The 22418-nt window shown below is 37.2% G+C and overlaps 1 protein-coding gene across 44 annotated transcripts in view; it reads left to right on the top strand.

Moving 5' to 3' along the window:
- Positions 1-22418, top strand: part of Nrxn1 (neurexin I) — a 1059516-nt gene that overhangs the window by 1025595 nt on the left and 11503 nt on the right. For 30 of the 44 annotated variants that reach the window (NM_177284.2, NM_020252.3, NM_001346957.1 and 27 more), the window contains one exon: positions 8002-8089. In NM_177284.2, coding sequence (NP_796258.2) covers positions 8002-8089 — 88 coding nt within the window. The remainder of the gene's footprint in view (positions 1-8001; positions 8090-22418) is intronic. The other 14 variants (NM_001346961.1, NM_001346958.1, NM_001346962.1 and 11 more) reach the window with 1 other exon arrangement.

Genomic DNA, 22418 nt, shown 5'->3' with positions numbered 1-22418 from the left:
CACTACAAATTTCACTGTAGAAATCTTTATTACTCAAAAGTATTCAACAAATTACTAAGAATGAATGAATTAATAAATGAGTAAATGCACAGAGAGTCAATGGAAATAGACTACAGGACGACACTTGACTCTGCATTTATTTTGGGGTCTGAAATTGATGGCTTGTGTCAGGTAGTCCATACCTCCATACAATTGTCATTTTAGAAAGAAAATAAAACCTTAGACAGTTAGGGTTTGAAGGACCATAATTTCCATGCATTTAAATAAAAGTTCATATAATATAGAACTAGTGCAATTGAGTGAGTAGGAGACAGGAGTAGCTAAGAGATGCTGACGATAAAGTAAAAAATGGAGTATGATCATTTTTCTCCTCCCACCAACAGTCCTTTCTAGAGTAGTCTTTATCTTAATGTTTTCCTGAAGGACAAGGGTGTTTCATAAAAGCAGACATATCAGCTTAGCGCAAGATATTTTTATCTTTGCCTCCCATTTAACTTTCACCCATTCTTTTTTCTACTAAACATAATGTCATTTTTTTTCTGCCCTAAATTCCTACCATGCGGTATAGTGCTAAAACCAGCCACAAACTTTCATTGTCATTGCCAGAGATATAAGGGAGTTAAAAATCTTTGAAAGGTGTGACTTTCAACTCAATTATTACCTCTAGGTCTTAGGGGATGCAGTTCTAGAAAGAATCTATACTGTCTCAATCTTATATCGAGTCTGTCACATAAGAGCAATGGTGACAAATACCATTTGTTGCAAAAAGATTTGTTGTGAAATTAGAGTAGGCAAACAGATTCTTAGTGTAATGATAGTAACACATTCAAATGCAATGTGTAATAATTCTTGTAGTTTTGATCTCAAAACAAAATAACCACTATTTACATAATTATTGGTTTATAACCATGGTCATTTTCATAAAATGCTTTACATATATAAATAAAATATTTAAAGAAAATATGCCACAATCTTAAGTAGTAATATGATTTTAAACCAACACTATTCACTGGGACATATGCTAAAGTACAGATGTGAAGTCATTGTGTTTAAAACAGAATAAAACATTGTCTAAGCAGTTTTCAAAAATTTTCAGGGTAATTTGGAAAGGTACACCTTTCTATTTAATATAAATAAAACTTATGTCAAATGACTCATAAGAGTTTATTGGCACATCTAAAAATAATTACAACAAATATGCCACAGGGTATCCATTATAACTGTAGATGCAGCCACTATAACATGGAGCCCTGGTGCATAGATCGCCCTGAGAGAATCATTTTCAGTAGATATCTATGTAGTATCTATCTATACTCTCAGTATCTATCTATGTTTTTCTCTGTGCATCTGTCTCCTTTCTCTCAGTTTCTCTGTCTCTCTGTCCTTCTCTGTCTATGTCTCTATCTCTGTCTCTCCATATCCCCCTCCTCTCTTTATATTCCCTTAGTCCTGCTGATAATTGACCCCATCTTGTTCCCTGTTTGTTTAAATATTGTAGAAACCATATGGCATAAAGCAACATTTAAATCTATCTCTTAGGTTGCAATAAGTTGGTATATACAGTGAACAGGATGCAGGATGTAAGTGTCTCTGAAACTCTGTGCTTACCGCTAAAGGAAAATGCATACCTTGTTGTCTTGCCTCATTGATTAAATATTAAACTCGCATATATGCATCAAATAAGCCGTGCTTTCAGTGAATTCTATCTTAGGAGAAAGGAAGCATTCCAAATGCAGTCTTGAGTGAAGAGCCAAGTAGCGTGACAAAGGCCCTGTTCAACAGACAGGATAGGACAATGTTGGGGTGAAAAGAAAATATATTCAATGAAGTAGATGCTTAGCCCCCTTCTCCAACACTCCTCAGAACTGGCTAAATTGTCATGTGAGAAGCAAAGAAAGGGCCTTATCAATCGTAATAAAGCTTTAGTTAATTCCAGGTTTTGTCAAGTTAACCACAAAGAATAACAACAGGAGTGCATAAAGTCTGCATTGTGGGCACTTCCCTGCTCTCCAAAATATTTTGTACATCAAATTTGATTCCCACAGCATACCCATAGGATACGAAAACATTATTATCATCTCTGTTTACTCTTTCTTTGTTTTTTGGTCCTTTGAGGGATCCCAGGCTGTTCTGGACTGCCTCAAGCCTTAGCGTCTCCAGTGCTGAAATTCCAGGCCTGAGTTGCCATAGCTTGGTTAGCTAGGGGAATTATCATGATTCACATATAAAACACTTACCTATGTAAGCTCATCCAGACATATGCAACATGTGTATAATGTGTTAGTGTGTGTGTGTGCACATGCGCATGTTTGTAACTTACAATACAAGAAACAATCCAAAATAATGGACATTGTGTATGAGCCCAGAATTAAAATTTGAATTCTGAATTAGTATTTAGTTAACATTGATCAACATTGATCAATGGTTCTCAGCTTTCCTAATCCTGAAACCCTTTGATACAGTTCCTCATGCTGTGGTGGTTATCCCCACCCATAAATTTATTTTTATTATTACTTCATAACTATAATTTTGCTACTGCTATGAATCAAAATGTGAATATCTGATATGCAGGACACCTGATATGTGATCCCCGTGAAAGGATTGTTTGGCCCTCAAAAGAGTCACAACCCATAAATTGATAGCTGCTGACCTAGAAGATATTAAACTTAGGTGTTTCAGCAGTGCCACATCTAACACTGATATTTTTCTTTCCTTAGTGTCATTTTCTTTCTGTTTTGTTCCATATAAAAACAGTAGGATAGCTGTGTGTATGCCTTCTTATAGATGTAACTGTTTCTCTTAATGAATGTGCTGGCTCCTTTTTCACACTGTAATACTTCTTGCTTTCTTCCACATTTTCACTTACTATAAATAAATGTTATCATGCATTTCTGTAAGATACATTATATCATGTGGAAAATAAGGTGGGTTGGGATGGGTGTCTATGGATGCATACATATGTTTATGCATACATAACTGGATTCATGATTGGATGGATAGATATCAAGTAAATGATGGTCACAATTTACTGATAATGTAGATAATTTCATGAATTAGACATATAATTGTATTTATGTTTTATTATTTTTCTAGCTCCTGTTTCCTCACATACAATGAGGAAACATTTACCTTACATGAATGGTTCTAAAATCAGTCTTGCTACAACAAATTCTACAAACACTTAGTGAATCGTGATTTCCTTCATTGACCTGTTACACACCAACAGTGAAAATGAGAATTTTGGAATCCTGCTGATTGAAGCTATCCACCGCTGGCATGCTGCAGTCATAAATTATGTTTTGACCTCATTGCCAATAAGGATTTTCAGTTTAACCTGTGTAACTAATTAGTCCATTCAGTCTCAATAGCTGGGCAAGAGATTTATTTTAACACCATTAAAAAGCCTGGATTTGCACTTGTAAATATCTGTCAGTATTTAATTTGAAAACAGCCTAAATCATTTCAAGACTTGATTTGTCCCAAACCAGATCAAGCCAAGTGGGACCGTTGGACCCATTCTCTAGTTTCCCTTTCAGCTCTTGTGCTTTTCCACTTACAGTATTTGAAGGTCTTACGCCTTCAAATTCTGATTATTGAGAATAGACTTTGGAGATGTCTTTATGAAAGTTTAAACTTTTGACTGATCCTCCAGAGTTGCTTTTGCTAAAATTGAAAATGCAGTATGGAAATAAAAGCCAACAGTAGTTCAAAGAAATTATAAGAGACATGCTGTTTTGTTTAAAGATGATAAATCAGTTTCATGTTTTCTTATACCACATTTCTTTCTTGAATGTTTTATTGTGTTATATAAATAAGCTGAAAGAACGTTGCTTTTAATTAGGCATGTTCTCCCTCTTTTCCCGAAAACACACTTATCTACAACACTATGCACATGTTTCTACATACCATGAGTTTGGTTTGTTAAGCTAACTAAAGTCAAATGTACACAGAAATGAGTTTTAAGTAAGTCTCTTCACCATGCTGAAGTCTCTCTATGCAATCCCACACTCACTGTTCTGTTTTCATTATATACATTTTAAGCAGCTGAAAATTTTTTGAAGAAAATTGAATAGCTTTCAAGTCTGTTTTTTCCCCAAGCAGAGAGATGATTTATCGTCACTTTTTGCAATAGCCTTAGGTATCAATTGGGAAGGAACATTAAAGAAATGCAAAAGCTGGCTGTTTTCAGGGATGTATAAGCTTTGACCTAAATATTCATGAGAGCCAGATCTCACACATTCAAATTGGGTAAATGACTACACAAATGGATAGGATGTTACTCTTGTTTTGTTTTAGCAAGTGCTTAGCTGTGGCTCTCTAATGGAAGCTTTTCCACCTGCATTCCTTATAAATTATACTTAGATCTCTATTTTATAATTCATTGTACATATTCTTCAACTTCTTAGTTAAGAAAGCTTTTACACAAAAGTTTTAGAGTCAATGGAGGATGGAAATTGCACAGTTGGAATTTGCCCTTTGCCCCACAATTCTTGTTTGTTATTCTGCTTGGTGTTTCTTGAACGAGTCACTTTACTGACAGGGGTTAATGTTCAGCACAGCCATGCATCATGAAAATGGCATCTAGAAATGCTTTTGTTCTTGGCAGAAACATAAAATGTGTTCATATATATATATATATATATATATATATATATATATATATATGTGTGTGTGTGTGTGTGTGTGTGTGTGTGTGTGTGTGTGTGTGTGTATACATACACACACACACACACAAAGACACTTGAGTAGGCCTTTATTATTTTTTTTAATGTCAAGTAGTGTTTTCACTACTAAATGATGGGGGAGGGGAGACTCCCTGTGAGAAGGGGAATATTGTTATCGCTTATAAACTATCAAGTAGTCTCCCCTGATATCAATACTTATTAGATAAGTTGCAATAATGGCTTCTGGCTACGCTATGTGTTCTCCTAATCCTTTGAGTTGGTGTTTACATGCAGAACAGGATGCATCGCGTATTGATCACACTCTATGTTGTTTCTCTAAAAGTATGGAGACTTTAATTTGCACACATTTAAATTGGAATAGGTGCTTGCTATGCTCAGGCACAGACATAGTTCTATGAGGGAACATCAAATGGTCCTTTGATTTGTGAGTGTTTAAATGTAGTTAGAGACAGTTATCTAAATGGACTGCTACATAAAGTTAGTGCTTTTCTTGATAGCCATTCAGTCCCTTACAATGAGTGTCTCTGTCTTAGAAGGGTTATAAACATCAAGCAAAGTCTACTAAGAAGAGAATTGATTAATGTGACATACTTGAGGCTTTTAAATACCACACGCTCAACAGTAAGTCATGGAGAGGCAGCTCCAAGCAGAGTGAATTAAATTTCAATTACATAGCTTTGGTTAGAAAATTGTTAGGTTAAATCCTTTCCTGAATGAAACTTGATTTCTCCCCATTTGAGCTGCTTCTTGATATTTCCTCCTTCCTTGAGCTGCTTCTGGATTTTCACACCATAGAGATTTCACCCAAGACATCTATTAATTTGAGACTTTTACTTACAAAAGTATTGCTCATTTTTAGCTTTTAATGAAAAAAAATACACATATAACAATCAAGGATATACAGGCATTAGAGCAGAAAAATCACATTAAAATCTAAAGTGTATGTCTATAAAAGAGTTATATTTGTCTGGTAATTTATTTTATCTTAAAAGTGATAAATAAAACACTATTTTACGACTTTAGTATTTTACATATGGTGTTTTATGAAAAGTTGTAACATTTTCTCCTTAAAGCAGAATGATCCCGAGAGAAAATAGCTTTACGTGGGTTCATTTGCATTACCTAAGCAACTAGCCTGAATAAAATAAGTCATTTCCTAATGACTTGTATGTATGTAGCCATAAATTCATTTTAACAAGCAATCCTCCTCATTTATTCTTGATGTTTACCCAAGTCTTATTGAACTGAGACTGTAAAAGATGGAAGTGTAAAAGCTACCTAATAGAACTCTCAAATTTGAATGTAATTGCAAACATAAATCTTCCACCTGAAAAATAGTTTGTGTAACTTTCAGTTAAAAATATAAAACTTTACTACTTATAAATATAGCTCAATATTATTTAATTGAAACAGCTCTACCTCCATGAAATATTAAAGCTAGTGTTGAGAATGTTGAAAAATTTCATTAACAATTACAAAGTGATCATCTACCAAGTACTTCCCATGTGCTGATTTGCTCCTTATAAATAATGTCTGTTCTGCTCATTATTTTTTCAGATAAGAAAAATAAAGCACAGTCTTAATTACATTTCCATAGCAGAGTTCCTCAGTTTTAGCACCTTTGATGAGTCTTGCTGAGTGAGTCATAGAGAATATTTTAGACCATTTCACAACACTCTGGGTGAGGGTAATCCCTTCTCGTTAGACATTCGCCATAGGAAAAAGCCCAGGATCTGCTCTGGGATACAATGGGTTAATTGGAATGAAGGACCACTAATATAATCTCATGCTACCATAGACCCACGTGGGGGATATGCTGCAAAATGAACTCTTGCCAAAAGCCAGATGGGTCTTTGGTGAACATCTCTCATATTAATGAGAATGAAGTGCTGTGTACTCCACGGGCTGATGGCTTTCTCTCTGAACAAGTATGCTTCTCGAAAATCTGGCATTTTTGAACTTCCTTTTTGAAAATGACACTAGGAAAATACATGAATCTAGAAACACTTTAAGAAGAATTAAGATCAAAAAGCCAAAATGAGCCAATATCCAAATGCTGCTTAAAGGCTTACATTAATTTAAATTTAAATTAATTTAAAGGGAATATCTTCGTTGTGAACGAAAGATTCTGGATTTGAAGATTCTTAAGCCTTTATTTGTCATTAAAGAGCCCTTGCTCCTTGTCTCTAGGTTTCTTCAATTTTGTTTTAAATCTTTATTTCTGGCAATATTGTGACTCTCTATTGACTTTAGAGCTCTTGCCATGTTATTCTAGTTCCTGCTAAATGACTGCATCAGTTTGGCACCAAGCATTTTCTGAAACACAACAGCATCTCCTTCTTGCACCACGGATTTGATGTTTTAGTTTTGCATTAGCCAAATCTGATGCAAACCTTCACAAATCCCATGCAATAACTCCTCTGCATTTATTACTGCTCATAAGTGGCAGTAAAGAGCAACCTTTGATACTTGTCAGTGTGTGGATTATGTGACTAACTGCTAGGATTTACACACTTTGATTTTTATTACAGTGACAGTTATCTTTTTGGCTGTAAGAGCAGTGAAGCAACTATAATGTCAGAGAGGAAACGGTCACCTCCCCCCAGCCTACTCTGCACACATTTTTTACTTAAGATGAAAACTTGACGATGGAAAGAACAATGAGGAAACAGCTTCTGCTATCTGAACATTGCAAAAAATGATATTTGAGTATGAGAATTTTAAAAACTGAAAAAATGTTAAAACTGTAACTGCTTCATTTCTACACGTAGAAAACAAAACCATGTATCTAATTTTCTGCATAATTTTGTTTCCCAGTGATAACAACCTACATCTAGAATCTTTACCAAGCTCCCTGTTCACAAGTGTAAAAAAGCTAAGGCTGTTCTGCTTCAGGAAACGAAGCGCACGAGCTGCATAAAGCCTACTGGTGCATATGTTGTAGGTCTCCAGGGTTGTAACCAATCTCAACTCAGCTGTTTCTGCCAGGTTGTTTTAAACATCTGCTTCTGTGTGCAGCCTCACACAGTAGCTTGATGGTTGTGTGTCTGCCAATTTTAGATCACCACTTCTGTGTCCACATGTTCACTAAGTTGTATTCCAGATCTTGTAATCATGGAGATATTTCTATGAGAGATCTAAAATACATTTGTGACTGTAAGTTCAGTGTCTTGAGGAAGGGAAATAGAGGAATGGAAATAATGAATTTGGTTTCTCAACTATAATGTAAGCACAAACTGTGTTTCCCTTGTAAAGGAAATGGAGCACAGCACTCAGGACACGTTTAATTAACCTGCTGACTGTTATTCCCTTGCAGACCACAGATGACATCCTTGTGGCCTCGGCAGAGTGTCCCAGTGACGATGAGGACATTGACCCCTGTGAGCCGAGCTCAGGTGGGTTAGGTTAGTCAATTTTTTTCTTACTTCCTTGACTTTACTGTTAATCTTTGTTGCATGTTATATTGCTTAGAGGAGATGCCCACTTATGTGTGAGAGCTACCTTAGGCCACCTCAATACAAACTGGTACATTATCCAATGGGTATTTAGTTAGACCTAGTTAGATGATATGCTGATCATCTTTGAGATAGAGGACAGAGGATAAGGATTTCAAAGCCAACCTAGGCTGAGTAGTGAGATGAAATCCAAATTGATTATAGAAAATTGTGCCACAAAAAAATTTAAAAATCAACTAATCAATAATAAAATATGATCCGGCAAGCCTTTGCCTTTCAGTTATAAACATCTTCTCACTCTAAAAAACGATGTAAAACAAAAACAAAAACAACCAAAATTAGTTATTTAGCTGGGTGGGTGGTGGTGCCACATACCTTTAATGGCAGTACTTTGGAGGCAGAGGCAGGTGGATCTCTTTGAGTTTAAGGCCAACCTGGTCTACAGAGAGTTCTAGAGCAGTCAGAGCTATACAGAGAAACTCTGTCTTGAGAAACAAAACAAACAAACAGAATAGATACTTTAGATAAGGCGGTGGGTAAGGAAGTTGCACAGTAAGGACTTACTGTTCACATTCCAGTAGCTCCCTGAGTCACTTTTGCATATAGTTTATAATGGGCTTTCCCTGTGGTCATTTGTAGCAAAACTAGAAAGCTAAAAATTTACAGTGAATTGTGAAGAATCACATGGCCTTTGAACTGAAAAGCTTTTCCAAGATTCAGTCTGCTGGAAATGTATCTAAAGTGATATATTTCCAATTTTGGATATTGGAGTATTGTGGCAATAGCAAGACAAGCAGGAGCTAATGTCCTTGACAAGTTTAAAAGAGATATTTGAATCTTGCCTTGTTTCTCCAAAGCTCATGCCACATTTTACCCATTTCTAGTTTCTCTGTTGTAATGTGTTTGCGACTCATCTGATGAGAACAACATATCACTTTCTTGTGCTGTTCAATGGAGGTAGTGGGCACTAATGAATGAATCACAGCCTGTTCCCACCAGACACTTAGAGTCAGTCACAGACTTATGCCCATTAGTTCTATTTTGATTCTCCTGTGTGTGTTGACAGAATTACTGTAGAAGATGTGACCTTCATAGATCTTACCTAGGTTCCCAGAAGAACTTATTTCAATAAAATAATTAATTAGTATTCTCTTGTTTCGTGTGTGTGTGTATATATATATATATATATATATATATATATATATATATATATATATGAATGAATGAATGAAATACCATTTTAACATTAATCTAATCATTTTTAAATATGAAATATTTGGGGATGCATAGTCTGTGACTCTGCTTGAGTGTCACTTATGCCACTGCCACTACTGGCCACACATACTTAGGAGCAGCTGCCAGTGAAGGGGAAGTGGGCCACCATCCATTCTCAGTGCAGCTGCATCTGGAGATTCTCTGGCTTGCCTCAACCCTCCTTCTTAGCAGATTGCTTCCCACAGGACTCTCAGCCCCAGAATAGGTTGTTACATCTAACTCTTCCATCTCTGGTGACCATTGACTCAACTCTCTCCCTAACCTGGATTATGCAATCAGGTCATCATCCTGGGTTGCAAGGTAAAGGCCCTGCCTTTTTTTTCCCTCTTTAATTAAAAGTGTAGGACATTACCATCACCATCATCGTCACCATCACCATCACCATTCTCATTTATCTCACTTCTGAATCTTCCATCATGGATTATTTCAAAAGCAAACTCTGAAATGTGTGGGTTTATAAGAGTGTGATTTTTGCTTCATAATTTTGAGGGCAGTCACCTTTTCAGCATCGATCCTTTATTGCAATAGTAGAGAGAACGGTAGCTGTTGACTGATTGTGGAGCTTGCTGATTTTCATGCGGCTGAATCCCTCTTCTGTTGAGTATCGGAGATCATCCTCTTTAGTCTGAACCTTTACTTTAAGTGCTCAGTAAATCCAGTGTGAGGACCTTAATTACACTTGAAATTGACACTTTGTCTTCCTTCTTGATCAAAATGCTCCAATCACTCCAGCATTGCTTACAGGTCCTATAAAGCACTCCTTAGCAACGACTCTATGCTGTCTGTATTCTTTTGGGTACAGTGAACTTAGGAGATAGAATACTGGAAAATGGGAAATAGCCCTTTTACCTTCCCCTTCTCTGTGTTTAATTCAAAAGATTTGTGTTTAATGTTTCCGATTATGAATATGTGGAAATAAGTGCAGTGCCCAAGGATGTCGGAGATCTCAGATCCCCTTGCAACTGAGGTGCAGGCCATTGAGTGCCGCCATACTTGGTTGCTATGAATGTGGGTTCTCTGCAGGAGCAGCACATCTTCTTAACCACTGTTAAGAACCTCCAGCTCTTATTCCTTCTTTTTGTTTATCCAACTTTTGCTGCTTTATTAACGGTCCTAAGTAATAGGAAGCATGTAGCATCTTGTCAACACCAGTGTTCCAGGTGGTCTTGCTGTCCTCTCTTCCTTACTGCATTTAGGATTATCTAAAGAACCTTGAGTGCCTGCCTACTAGTAGTTTGTCAGGGTGTATCTGTATCCTCACCCATAAGAAGGCAACAGCATGGAGCAGGAACATGTAAGAGTGCAGACCCCATGAAGTACATTTTCTATAAGTTTATATAATTCTCTAATATTCTCTTTCTTGCCCAAAATATAAGATGCAGAACTACTTTGTGTGTGTGTTTACTTGTCCATGGAAACCAGAGGAAGGTCACAGGTATCCTGACTTATGCTCTGTCATTCTCTGTCTTATTCCTATAAGACAAGTTTTCTCACTGAACATAGAGCTTGCAATGCATTTTGCCTATGCTGGCTGGTTGAGGAGTTCTCAGGGCCTGCCTGCCTCTGTCTCCCCATCATTGGGGTTACAGGTATTAAAGACAATTTTATAATTTTTTTCTGAAACAGAAAAAATACATACATACATACACACATACATACATATACACATACATATATACATACATATATGTGTACACATATGTGTATACATACCAGGCTTGCCTAGAACTCACAAAGATCTGTCAGTCTCTATGTCTAGCGTTTTGGGTCTAAAAGTGTAAGTCACCAGACCCAGTGGTCAGGGCCTCTTCGCTTTTAATGTGGGTATTGGGGATTTGACCTGGGGTCCTCATGCTTCCACAACATGCTTTCTGGCCCAATGAACCATCTCCCCTGCCTCTACTTACACTTTCTTACCATCTGGATTACTTAACTTCCTATCTTGCCACGTTTCTCCCCTTAGTCCTTAGATTTCTGCTCCTTGGGTCTTGTTAGAGTAGGTAGATCCTTTAAAGTATGGAGTGCCACATTTTTGGGATCACTGCCTAGCATCTGTTCTGGTGACCTTATCTGTCCTGCAGACTGTTATGTGTCATCAAGGGATTATCTTTTGATATTGCATTTTAAAAATAAAACATTTTTCAACATTCACTTTTCCATTCAATTCTCTGGTTTTCTTCCTGGATCTTCTTTAATATTACATGTACTATTGTGCCCATAGCAAGATGACATTATTTGTATAGAAGCATCAATTAAAAATTTTCAGTTTATATTATCTGTCTTCTTTCCAACTATTATTTAAGAAAAGTCATTTGTTTTCTTGACCCTGCTTGAACATGAATATTGTTCCGAGAGCCTGCTTCTACAGGCTCTTAAAATAAATGCATCACTACATTATGTTTCTTTTCCTGTTGTTGCCCTTATATTAACACAAAATAATGTTGGTGGTCACTGTAATTGCTAATATCATGAGATTTTTGGTTACTGTTAGACATGCCTATATAAAAATCCTTTTATATATAAGCAAATCAAACTTTGGGTAAGCAGGTCTTTAGAACACTAACACATTGCAGTAGATTTCAAAGATAAGCTCCTGTCCAACACCCATGAATAATCCCCTAAGCTAGTGAAAAGAGCCACCTTAAGAGCACCACAATTAGCTATGACACTAGTTGCCTGGGTATTTCACTCTCGCTGGATATTTATATGTGAACGTTTTCTTATCAAATAGACCACCAGCATACATACACTTTCAAAAAAAATTCCCACTGAAACTGTGTCACCTGTGATATTCAGATGGCTTCCTTCCTAAAGATGCAGAAAAGGAAACATGGAGAGCAATGTAGCTTCTCCTTGAGCATCAGCAAATCATAGATTTATTAAGTGTTGGGTGGATATGAAGTGCTATGTGACTCCACTCAGCACTCCTAATGAAGAGGGCATTGTGTGCTTAGTTATTAATTTAATCATTGTTCAAGTGTTACCTAGTGCTAGCACGCATCCACTTGTCTCCCAGTCCTGGGAATAAAAACACAACACATATTTTGGTGTTGTTTTAGACCTTGCTTTTTTTATAATTCTCTCTCTCTCTCTCTCTCTCTCTCTCTCTCTCTCTCTCTCTCTCTCTCTCTCTCTCTCTCCTTGCTTCTTTTTATTATTGGATATTTTCTTTTTCTGACCTTGATTTTTTTTTAAAGGGCTGTTTGTCTTTCTTCCTTAGAAGCCACCATACATTTTGTACTTCTTCTCTTTTTCTTTATTTTTTCCTCTGATTTTTCAAGTCCTTTTTCTAAGGCATTAAGATATGGCCTGCTTTTCTTTTTCTTTCTTTTTTCTTTTTCTTTTTGCATTTCAGGCATTAAAAGTGAATTATTTAAGATAATTATTGCAATGCCTGGAATAATATCAAGTATAAATGGCAGCTTTTACTTTTTTTCCAATTCATTTCTATAAAAGTAATATCCATGCTATTTTTCCCCTCTACATAATGCTGTTACTTTTTCTGTCTGAAACAGATGGGCAACTGATGAAGCCACTCGGACCTCCTGATGGGAACAGAGCTAGATGTTGAAACTAGATCGGGGACAACCCCCTGGGTGGGAACACATGGAACTCAATTACAATTGATTCCAGCCACACTGCCCTGCGTGATGAGAATTGGATGATAGCTCCACTGGTACAGTCAGGGTTTAGAATACAAAAGGACAGGAGGGCAATGTAAGACAGCTGATAAAATCCTCTCCTCCGGCTGAAACCTCATGCTTCCACTGGTCACAGGCCATCGATGTCCAGAAATGCCTTCTTTATGCACAAGGACACTGCCAGATGAATTACCTTCAACATGAGTTTCCTCTGGAAAAAAAGTAAAAAAAAAAAAAAATAAAATAAAGAGAAACCCACTTGTACCTATTGTGCTTTCCCCTCATACAAGACATGTGCTTTTTTTAAATTTATTTTTTCATTAGATATTTTCTTCATTTACATTTCAAATGCTATTCCGAAAGACCTCTATACCCTTCCCCAACCCTGAGTGGATAGATTCAGCAGGAAGTATTTTGAATGACAATAGATGGATCTAGTATGTGTTTTTGAGTGTTCCCTGTTGTTATTTTTATGATACTATAAGTATGCAAGTATACAAATTTCCCATCTCTTACAAAAAATAAGCATTAGTGAAAAGGATTTCTCTGACACCTTTTTGTTTCAGGTTTGCTCAGTTAACAAACTCACTTAAATTCTTAGATCATATCCATCCATGTTAGTTTTGTGTCTTCTGTTGAACAGAATACTTCCTCCATATTCATACGTGAAATCTGGAAGTGTGATTTCCATAATGATATTTAAGACCTTCAGTGAAAAATAATGATTTTGGTGTGGAAGCTTCAATTTAATCCAATGAAAACAAATTTAGCTCCCTCCTTCCTCTAATGTATTTAGAAAATCCTCTTATATTTACAATAGTGAGGATTGTGTGGCAAATCTCTTTGTATTTAAGGATGGATAGCTGATTAATCACTGGAAGACTTCTCGACTAAGCAAACCATTGTTTCACTGGACACACAGAAGAGTGCCCCCCGTGGTGTGTGTATGTGTGTGTGTGTGTGTGTGTGTGGTGCGCGCGCACACACACACTCGCACACACGCATGCACTTGTGCAAGAGATCTTTTATACTTTGAAGCCGTAGAGTTGAGATGTCTGTCAGCTCAACAACTGTAAACAGACTTTGATTGGACGTCAGTCACATTTCATAGACTGGGACGCAAATGTTTGAGTAATTATAGTGTCTTTTAGATGTAGTGGAGGCTGATGCTATGCTCATTCTTGTTATTAGTCCTTAGAAAAATACTAAGTTTGGGAGATTTGGAGAGACTGTTACCTAGGTAAAACCTTCTGAGTATTCTAGTTAAGAGAAAATGGGCTTTCGGCTTCGGGAAATGCAGGTTGTGCTTAAAAAAATTAGGAACCTCACAAATACAGAATAGCTTTTAAAATGTTCATTTAAATAATTCTCTGGAATAAATTTAAATTTGATGGCAAAAGGTCCTTTACATGCATTACTATTCATTAGGGAAAATTTGCTACAATTACTATGCAATTTTGAGTGGTTTTTCCAGTATGCTATTTTGAGAAAAGATCAAAGAATTTCTATTGAACTGATCCCATTAACCATTAGGAATAAAAATATGTATATTGAACAAGCTGCATCTTTTCATTAAATAAGTAATCTCAGTCATTTACAGAAATATATCATTTATTAGACCACATTTTTGAGCCTGATTGGAAGATAATTTTGTTCTTCATTTAAATGTGGGTTATTTATTATGTAATTATTCAAAAGTGAGTCTAATTAGCCAATAATCCCCAACACATTGCTGTTAAATGGAGAATTTTGAGCGACAGCCAGAAAGGTAGAATAAAAAGTATTCCATTTTCGGGAACATTCGAGTATCTCCTGAGTCACAAGGCCCAGTCAGTGTGGAAGGCCAAGCATCATGCAGGGCAGGTAGCTCAAGTTTTCACTGATGAATGCGTTATTAGCATTCAATATCCTGGCCTAAGGCTTATTTTTGTTTGGTTGACTATTTTTGTCTTTACTATATATAAATTTAATTCTCCAGAGTACTAGGGTAAAAGTAAACAGAATGTGGTCATCATAGAAGAATGGGACATAGTTTGTTCGTAATCTCCTTTTCTTCATCCTTCCTTCCCTCTTTCATCCCTGCTTTCTCTGAACTGTCTACTCGCCTCTCTCTCCCTTCCCTGGACTGAGATCAGCCTGCAGGCCCATCTCTTATCCTTGGCAACTGTACTACCTCTGAGCTAAACCCTGCCCTTTATCATTCCCACTTTTCTAAACTTGTATGTTGGTATGAAAATATATATTAAAGGAATTTAAGCTGCAAAGAAATCTTATTTCAAATTATTGTAATGGGGGGGGGGGGGTGTTAGAATTCTGCCTGAGCTCAGAATTTATGTGCGTGTGAAACAAGGAGGCAGAGTTTTTAAGAGAAAGGATGGAAATATGGGGAGTGGGGTGATTGTTTGGGGCTAACGGTTTTAGCCAAAAGAAGTTTATCGTGCTCAAACCTTAGCTAGATTAAAGCATGGGGCTCCTTCCCTCCCCACTCCCTGAGCTTTCCCAGAAGAGCCTGGAAAATGAAGGCATTACCTCCTTTGATGTTGACATTACAAAATGATGGTTCCCAGGTCCTTCATTTAAGTAGATTGGGGTCTTCCAACTGGAGAGAGGCTTTAAAAATATTTACATAGCAAACAACCAGAGAAAGCATTTAGAATTGCAAGTGCTCTGTAGAAAGAAATGTTAGAAATCAGAGCACAGGAGAAAGCCAGTTTGTTGTTGAGTCAACCCAAGGTAAACTGCCCAGGTTTCCCTTCCCCAGAATTATGTCAGCTAGAGTAGATGTGAGACCCGTCTTAGCTTCTAGTCTCATTAATAGAAGAACCGCCCATAGGGGAAAGCTCAGGAATAATTTTATTAACGTTTAAAAGAGGCAGGAGAGTCAGACAGTCCTTGAGAACCTCAACTGCAGAGTAAATTCAAGCTGACAGGGATTACAGGAGACACTGTCCAAAAAATATAAAAAGTGTCAAACAACACATGATTGACTGCTTTTATAATTACAATATACACTAATATAAACTTTGGTTACACTTGAAAATATTATATATGCATATATGTTTGCTAGCACAGTGAGTTACTACACTAAATAGCAATACATGCTCACTAAGGGCCACAGAATAAGTATTTAAGCACCCAATATATGTCCAGCATAAAAGCATTAATAACTTGTTTTACATAACATTATTAAAAAACATCTTAAATTGCCACAAAGTCTTTCTGAAGACACGTAAATTGTGCTTTGGAAGGAGAAAATGGCGTGCATCTGCACACTCTAAAAACTCACCAACCATGAAAGGAGAAATATAATGTAGTCGGAAAAACATAGTTTGAGTCTGTCTCTCCTGAAAACCTAAATCCCTAGGAAAAAAAGCCATGTTCTATTGTAATTTGTCAAATTCCTATTTTGATAACAAAGTTTGTTTCCTGTGGAATTTCATGGTACCTTATGAATTCCATTTCCTCAGATGTTATGAGGGATAAGCAGGCATATTCTGAATTCTGCTCCACGGGTGATGCTGCCTCCATGAAGAGCTAAGATGCCTTTTTGCCATCAACTCATATGCTCCTAAGGGCAGCAAATATTACCTTTGGCATCAGCTTGCAGGTCTCAACTGTACACACTGATATGTTAAAGAGGTCACTGTCATCATTGTCAGATCAGTCACATACTGTTACACAAGCCTAGTAGTAGTAACAAAACAAGAAAGGCTTCGGTAAATTGTCCCGTTTAAAAGAAAAATATGTGTTTAAAATACCAGTAAAACAGTCAAACACTTTAAAAAATAATAATAAACATTTTTAAACAAGAAAAACAAGTATGAATTGGCTATATCTGGAAATGCTAGAAGCTTTTGTTTCATTGAGTGAACGTGGGGGATCTGGGGATCTGAGTTCAAATCTCCATCCATCCTGCTGATGGACAGTCAAGAACAGATCATTGAACCTGCGCGCCTGACTTTTAGCACCTGCAAAATGGCATGGATAATATTCAATATGATTCTTTATTGTGCTGATAATAATAAGACTAAGAGTGTAAAGTGCTCATTTTAGTCTGCTACATGTAAAACATTGATAGAAAATTGCTGTTATTTGCACTAGCGAATGTGTACATAAGCAAATAGCAGAGTTTAAAAAGATAGCAAATATAGAGTAAATCATTTAATCAATGGAAATATATCTACTTTCCTAACCTAAAGGGAATGTTAGTAATGGGCATTTTAGCATCTAGCAAGGTGCTTTCATTAAGCACTTCTAAAGTTAACCACTATGTAGGTCTTGCTTAAGAACAATTATAACTGCTGTGAAATGACCAAAGGTCTTTATAAAGGCACTATGTCCTTATTCTTTTCTCTATGGCTTTCTTATACAAGGTGTTGCTTCGGCAGCTGTCCCAGCAACTAGACAGTCAGTAGTAGACAGTGTTGTCCATGGTTTGCTTAGCTGCAGCAGTGATCATCAGAGACCTCTTCTGTGGAGGGGCAGTGGGTTTTGAGTACTTCCCTTCTGTGAACTGAGGCTCTGTGATGTTAGGAGCCAAAATGACCATCTATACTGAACCATCCTGATAGGCCCTCCTATAATATATCAGGGGTGGGGGGAGGTATCTAATTATTTTAACTTGGCTATTATACTTTAATCAAAAAGGAATATATTTCCCAATAAAAGAAAATTGAGTCAACAATAGCTCCGTGATTTGAATATAGAGATGCCACCCCCCCTCCCCAAGATGAATATATCCAGTCCTAAATCAGGAGACTTGCACTCTATACTCTAGTACCCAGGAAGCCTGGGGCTTCAAAGGATGTTCTATAGACGCCCTAGGCAGGAGTGGGATACCTCAGGCTCTGCATGCACTCACAAGAAAGACTCTTCCCTGGTCTTCACCCAGATCATATCATGGACTATCAGATAAGGAAAGAAAAGAGAAGGGAAAGTTTAAAAAACAAACTAAATCCTTATCAAAAGAGTTCTTACTTCCAAGAAAATAGGTCCCACCAGAGAGTAAACCAAAGAATAGTCATAGATGATTGTTTTCTGAATATCTAAAAGTATAGACTATCACAATAAAAATATGAAAGCTGGGGTAATTCACTTCAATAATAATGGCCAAGGAATGCTGATCCAATAAAAAATAGGATGCTTCTCAGTTAAGCAAGCTCATGCCTCACCTATAGTGCTATAGTTGCTAGTTTGAAGCAACACGCACGGATCAGTATAGATGGTCATTTTGGCTCCTAACACCACAGAGGAGGTCTCTGATCATCACTGCTGCAGCTAAGCAAACCATGGACAACACTGTCTACTACTGACTGTCTAGTTGCTGGGACAGCTGCCGAAGCAACACCTTGTATAAGAAAGCCATAGAGAAAAGAATAAGGACATAGTGCTTTTATAAAGACCTTTGGTCATTTCACAGCAGTTGACATTGTGCTATCTTGACTGCTCTGAATCTCATAGTGACCCTTGCTGCTATACACTTCAGGTGTAACCATCATGGTTTGAGGAAGAAATATATAATTTGCCAAGGATAATATGTTGCCCACCACTGTTTTTTACCAAGTTAAGCACATGTTTTAGACTAGAACCTAATGCTTCATCCTTAATTATCTTACTCCATCTGCATTATATATGGACCATTCAGAGGTCATGCAAAACTTCAGAAGCAAAGACAGATAAACTACGGTAGGAGAAGGGGATGTGACTAGGAGAGGCAGTGGCACACAGCTGCTTAGAGCAGGTGTCTGCTGCTATGTGTAACAGCTGCTCAGGTACGAAATGACAACCGATGACTCTGCAGTCATGTGTGTAGATGCATTAAATAGAAGAAAGTGTAATAGTCATAGACCTCAGGCTTAGGAAGCCTAAATTACCTAAGCTCTTTGAAACTATTTCTTTTCCTTTAATGCCCATAGCTGCAGAGCTCTGGCATGTGGGAAATAAATCTGATAACATGTACAGAGAACACAGCAGAGAGCCTACTTAGCATTAACTAGGAAAGGCAAAAATTGTTTGCTTAATAAAATAGGAAAATAACTTCAGGTTTTTCAGTAAATCAATAATGATTGGAGCTGCATCGAGCATCTGCTAATGATTACTTAGTATTAGGAATATTCACCATGGATGGATGCTATTGGGGTGGAAGATAAGAGTCTTTTGATATTACTGCATATTTATGTAAAGTGCATCTGAGGTTTCAGGAAAGAGGCTATGGAGTTTTTTGGGGTTTATTTTTTTCAAAGTTTCTGCCTTTACTTATACAAATCATGTAAAACAAAATGTTAGCTTTCGCCTTCTGTCAGGGAGCTGGGAGAAGTTACAATATCCACGTATCCAAGCACATGTGCTCGCATACACAGTGAATCATGGTGCCCTATTTCTACTATGATCATGTTCTTCATAAATTCCTAGCTCCAGGGTCTGAGAAGTCTGAAAACTTCCACAATTGCTCAGCTGCCTTGATAAACTTGACTCACAGCATGCTATCAACTATTTATTCACAAACCTCTACATGTCACATGCTGTGGCCATAAATGAAGAACCCAAAATGGTTAAATGAGCTTGCTAACTTGACTAACTGAATAACTGAGTGATCTCAGACACAAAAATTAAACAGTGTATTAGGAAGTTTAGATGAAGCAGTGTGGTGTTTGTGTGAATGACTATTGATCCTACGTCTTCCAACTGTTCAGTCTCATGTTAGGTACTATAGGAAGTGGAAGTTACAGATGTATAGAGGGAAAAGTATACTTTCCTAACAAGCTTTCTTATTATTGAATGTGTGTGCCTGTGTGTGTGTAATGTGTGTGTGGACGTTTGCACGCAGCACACATACAGAGGTCAAAGGACAACTTTGTGTACTTAGTACTTTCTTTCCTGGTACACGGAAAGAAAGTTTATAGTTTATGTATGCCAAGTCCATTATCCACTGACCCATCTTGCAAGACCATATGCTGTGTTCTGAAACATCCAGTGCTTTTAATCCCAGGACTCAGGAGGGTGAGGCAAAGGATCATTACTTCGAGGGCAGTTTGAGCTACTGAGTGAATTCCAGGTCAGCCAGACCCTCCATGTATGCATACCTACTTACACACACACACAAACACACACTCACTCACACAGATTCACACACATACACACATAGACTCACATACATCACAAACACATAGATTCACACATAGACACATACACACACATTCATTGTCAGATTCCCTCAGAAGAATATGGAAATCTACAATATTAGTGCCAGTGCTTTGCCCACTTGCTTAACTCAAAGCTTTGAAATGAAAAATATTTCACATTTCCTTAATGGTAATATTCACCATACTTCATTCCCAGACATTGACCAACTTACAACAATTTCTTCCCATAATCTGATAGAAAACATCCATCCTTTTCAGCAGGTGTGCTCAGTCTCCTGTAGAAGGTGGAAAGTAGATGGAATACTAAGAATTAGAGTAACAGAAAACCATCTCCAAAGAACATACAAACTAGTCTGAACTGGTGTGAAGTCTAACTGAAATGCAACATTTCATTAAAATTTCAGCACACTCCAGACTCTGCAGTATATTGAATAATACATGCTTAAGACTGTTCATTTAACTTTGAATTTCATAAACACTCCTGGACTCTGTCCTGTAAGATTTGGAAGTCATTGGCAGCACCACTGACCTCCTCATCCCATTACCTGTGTGTATTCTCGCTCGTCCTCCAAAGGATTCTTTGCTTTTCATCCATCAATGCATGTTCCTCTGTATTTTGGAGGTATTTACTCCTGTTTACAGTTATTGTCTCTCCTCTCTTTCCTCTTGCACTTTTACCTTGTTAGTCATCTCACTTTTATCTTGTTGGTGGCTTTATACTTACGGCTTGCTCTACTGTCTACCCTGATATGGTTTAGTTCACTTTGAAACAGCTGTTCACTGTCTCAAATTAATGGTTCCGCAGCCACTCCGGTCAGTTTGTTTTCTACAGAGTAAAATCTTTCCTTCTTCCGGATGATTCCACCTGTGCTGTTACTACTTCAAAATCAAATATTCAAGTATGTAACTTCGTGTTTCCGTGATGGGGTATGAGCAAAAGAGCACATATATACCAGAGCGGGGGCAGGGGGAGGTGATTCTTAGAGCACACTTCATGAAAGATAAATACATACTATTTATAAAGAAAGAAAGAAAAAGAGCTTATGGGTAGAAGAGAAGTAGAACTTTCTTTTACATGTGGTGATGGGGGAATAGCAATAATGCTATGGATGTATCTGCCTAAGTAAATAAATAAATGGCAAAGTTGAATAGGCAGCTGTGAGTGAACCTCCAAGGACCGTGAGAAGCTAGATTTTCTTGTATGTTCATGTACACCATGATGCTTTCAAGTGTTTTTATATAATTAAATGGATTTAATTGCCATATGAAGATTCTATAAAAGTGCTGATGGCTAAAACTATGAACATATAGTTTGTAAATACAGCAGCCTGAAAATGCCTTGATTCTATGGTCTCCCCTAATAAGATGGTATGCGTTTGTGTATATTCCTCTTACATGTAAGAAAAATCATAGAGCATATAGTCTTTCGCTGTTCTGTCTTTCTTATGAGAAGCCAATAGAGGCAGCACCCTACCTTAGCGGTGACAGTTATAAAGGCACACAATAAGCTCTGTGCCTAGTGTCCTTATTCATGTAAACCCTGGCATTTGAGAGAAGATAATGATCCTCTTGACCTCAGAATGGTGGCTCCTAGTCCTTCCTTTAAACATGGGATTTGATAGTTTGGAAAGGAGCAGAGAAAAATACCATATACCCCATAGCCAATCAGATTGCAGTGTTGTCTTGATCCCTTATTCATTCTCTATCTCTAATTCACTGAGGAAACTCAAAAGTCATCCTGCATCCCCTTTCCTCCTATTCACACATGAAGAGTGAGCTGCAGAAGACCTAGGACACGGGCATTGGTGGACAGAGAAAAAAGAAGGATTGGAAATGCAGAACAGCTATCATTTCTCATAAAACTCCAGTATAGGTTGAAACTCAAATATATTGTGTACATTTCTGTGTCTTTCCTGCTGCAAATGTGGTGTATAAGTCTGCCTTCTTCAGACTGATCACAACATGAGGGCTCATGTTGCCCTATGTTAGAATGAAGGACAAAAATGAGAAAAGTAATAGTCCCCCTTCTGTTGTTGTTAGACATGGGACAGAGAAAATCGTACTAATCTCAATTGTCAAGCACCCCATGAGCCTACAGTTCCAATTTTCTTTTCACAGTATTAATGAAAATGGGTGTGGGAAAAGTCAAATCTTCCCCATAGATCTGAAACCATTTTCAAGGCCTGCCTCAAATTATAATAACATCCATATCTAAGACAC

The sequence above is a fragment of the Mus musculus genome, chromosome 17, assembly GCF_000001635.26.
Source record: "Mus musculus strain C57BL/6J chromosome 17, GRCm38.p6 C57BL/6J".
NCBI classification, from domain to species: domain Eukaryota; kingdom Metazoa; phylum Chordata; class Mammalia; order Rodentia; family Muridae; genus Mus; species Mus musculus.
Note: the sequence above shows the minus strand (reverse complement) of the source record. Positions and strands in the feature narration are given on the sequence as shown.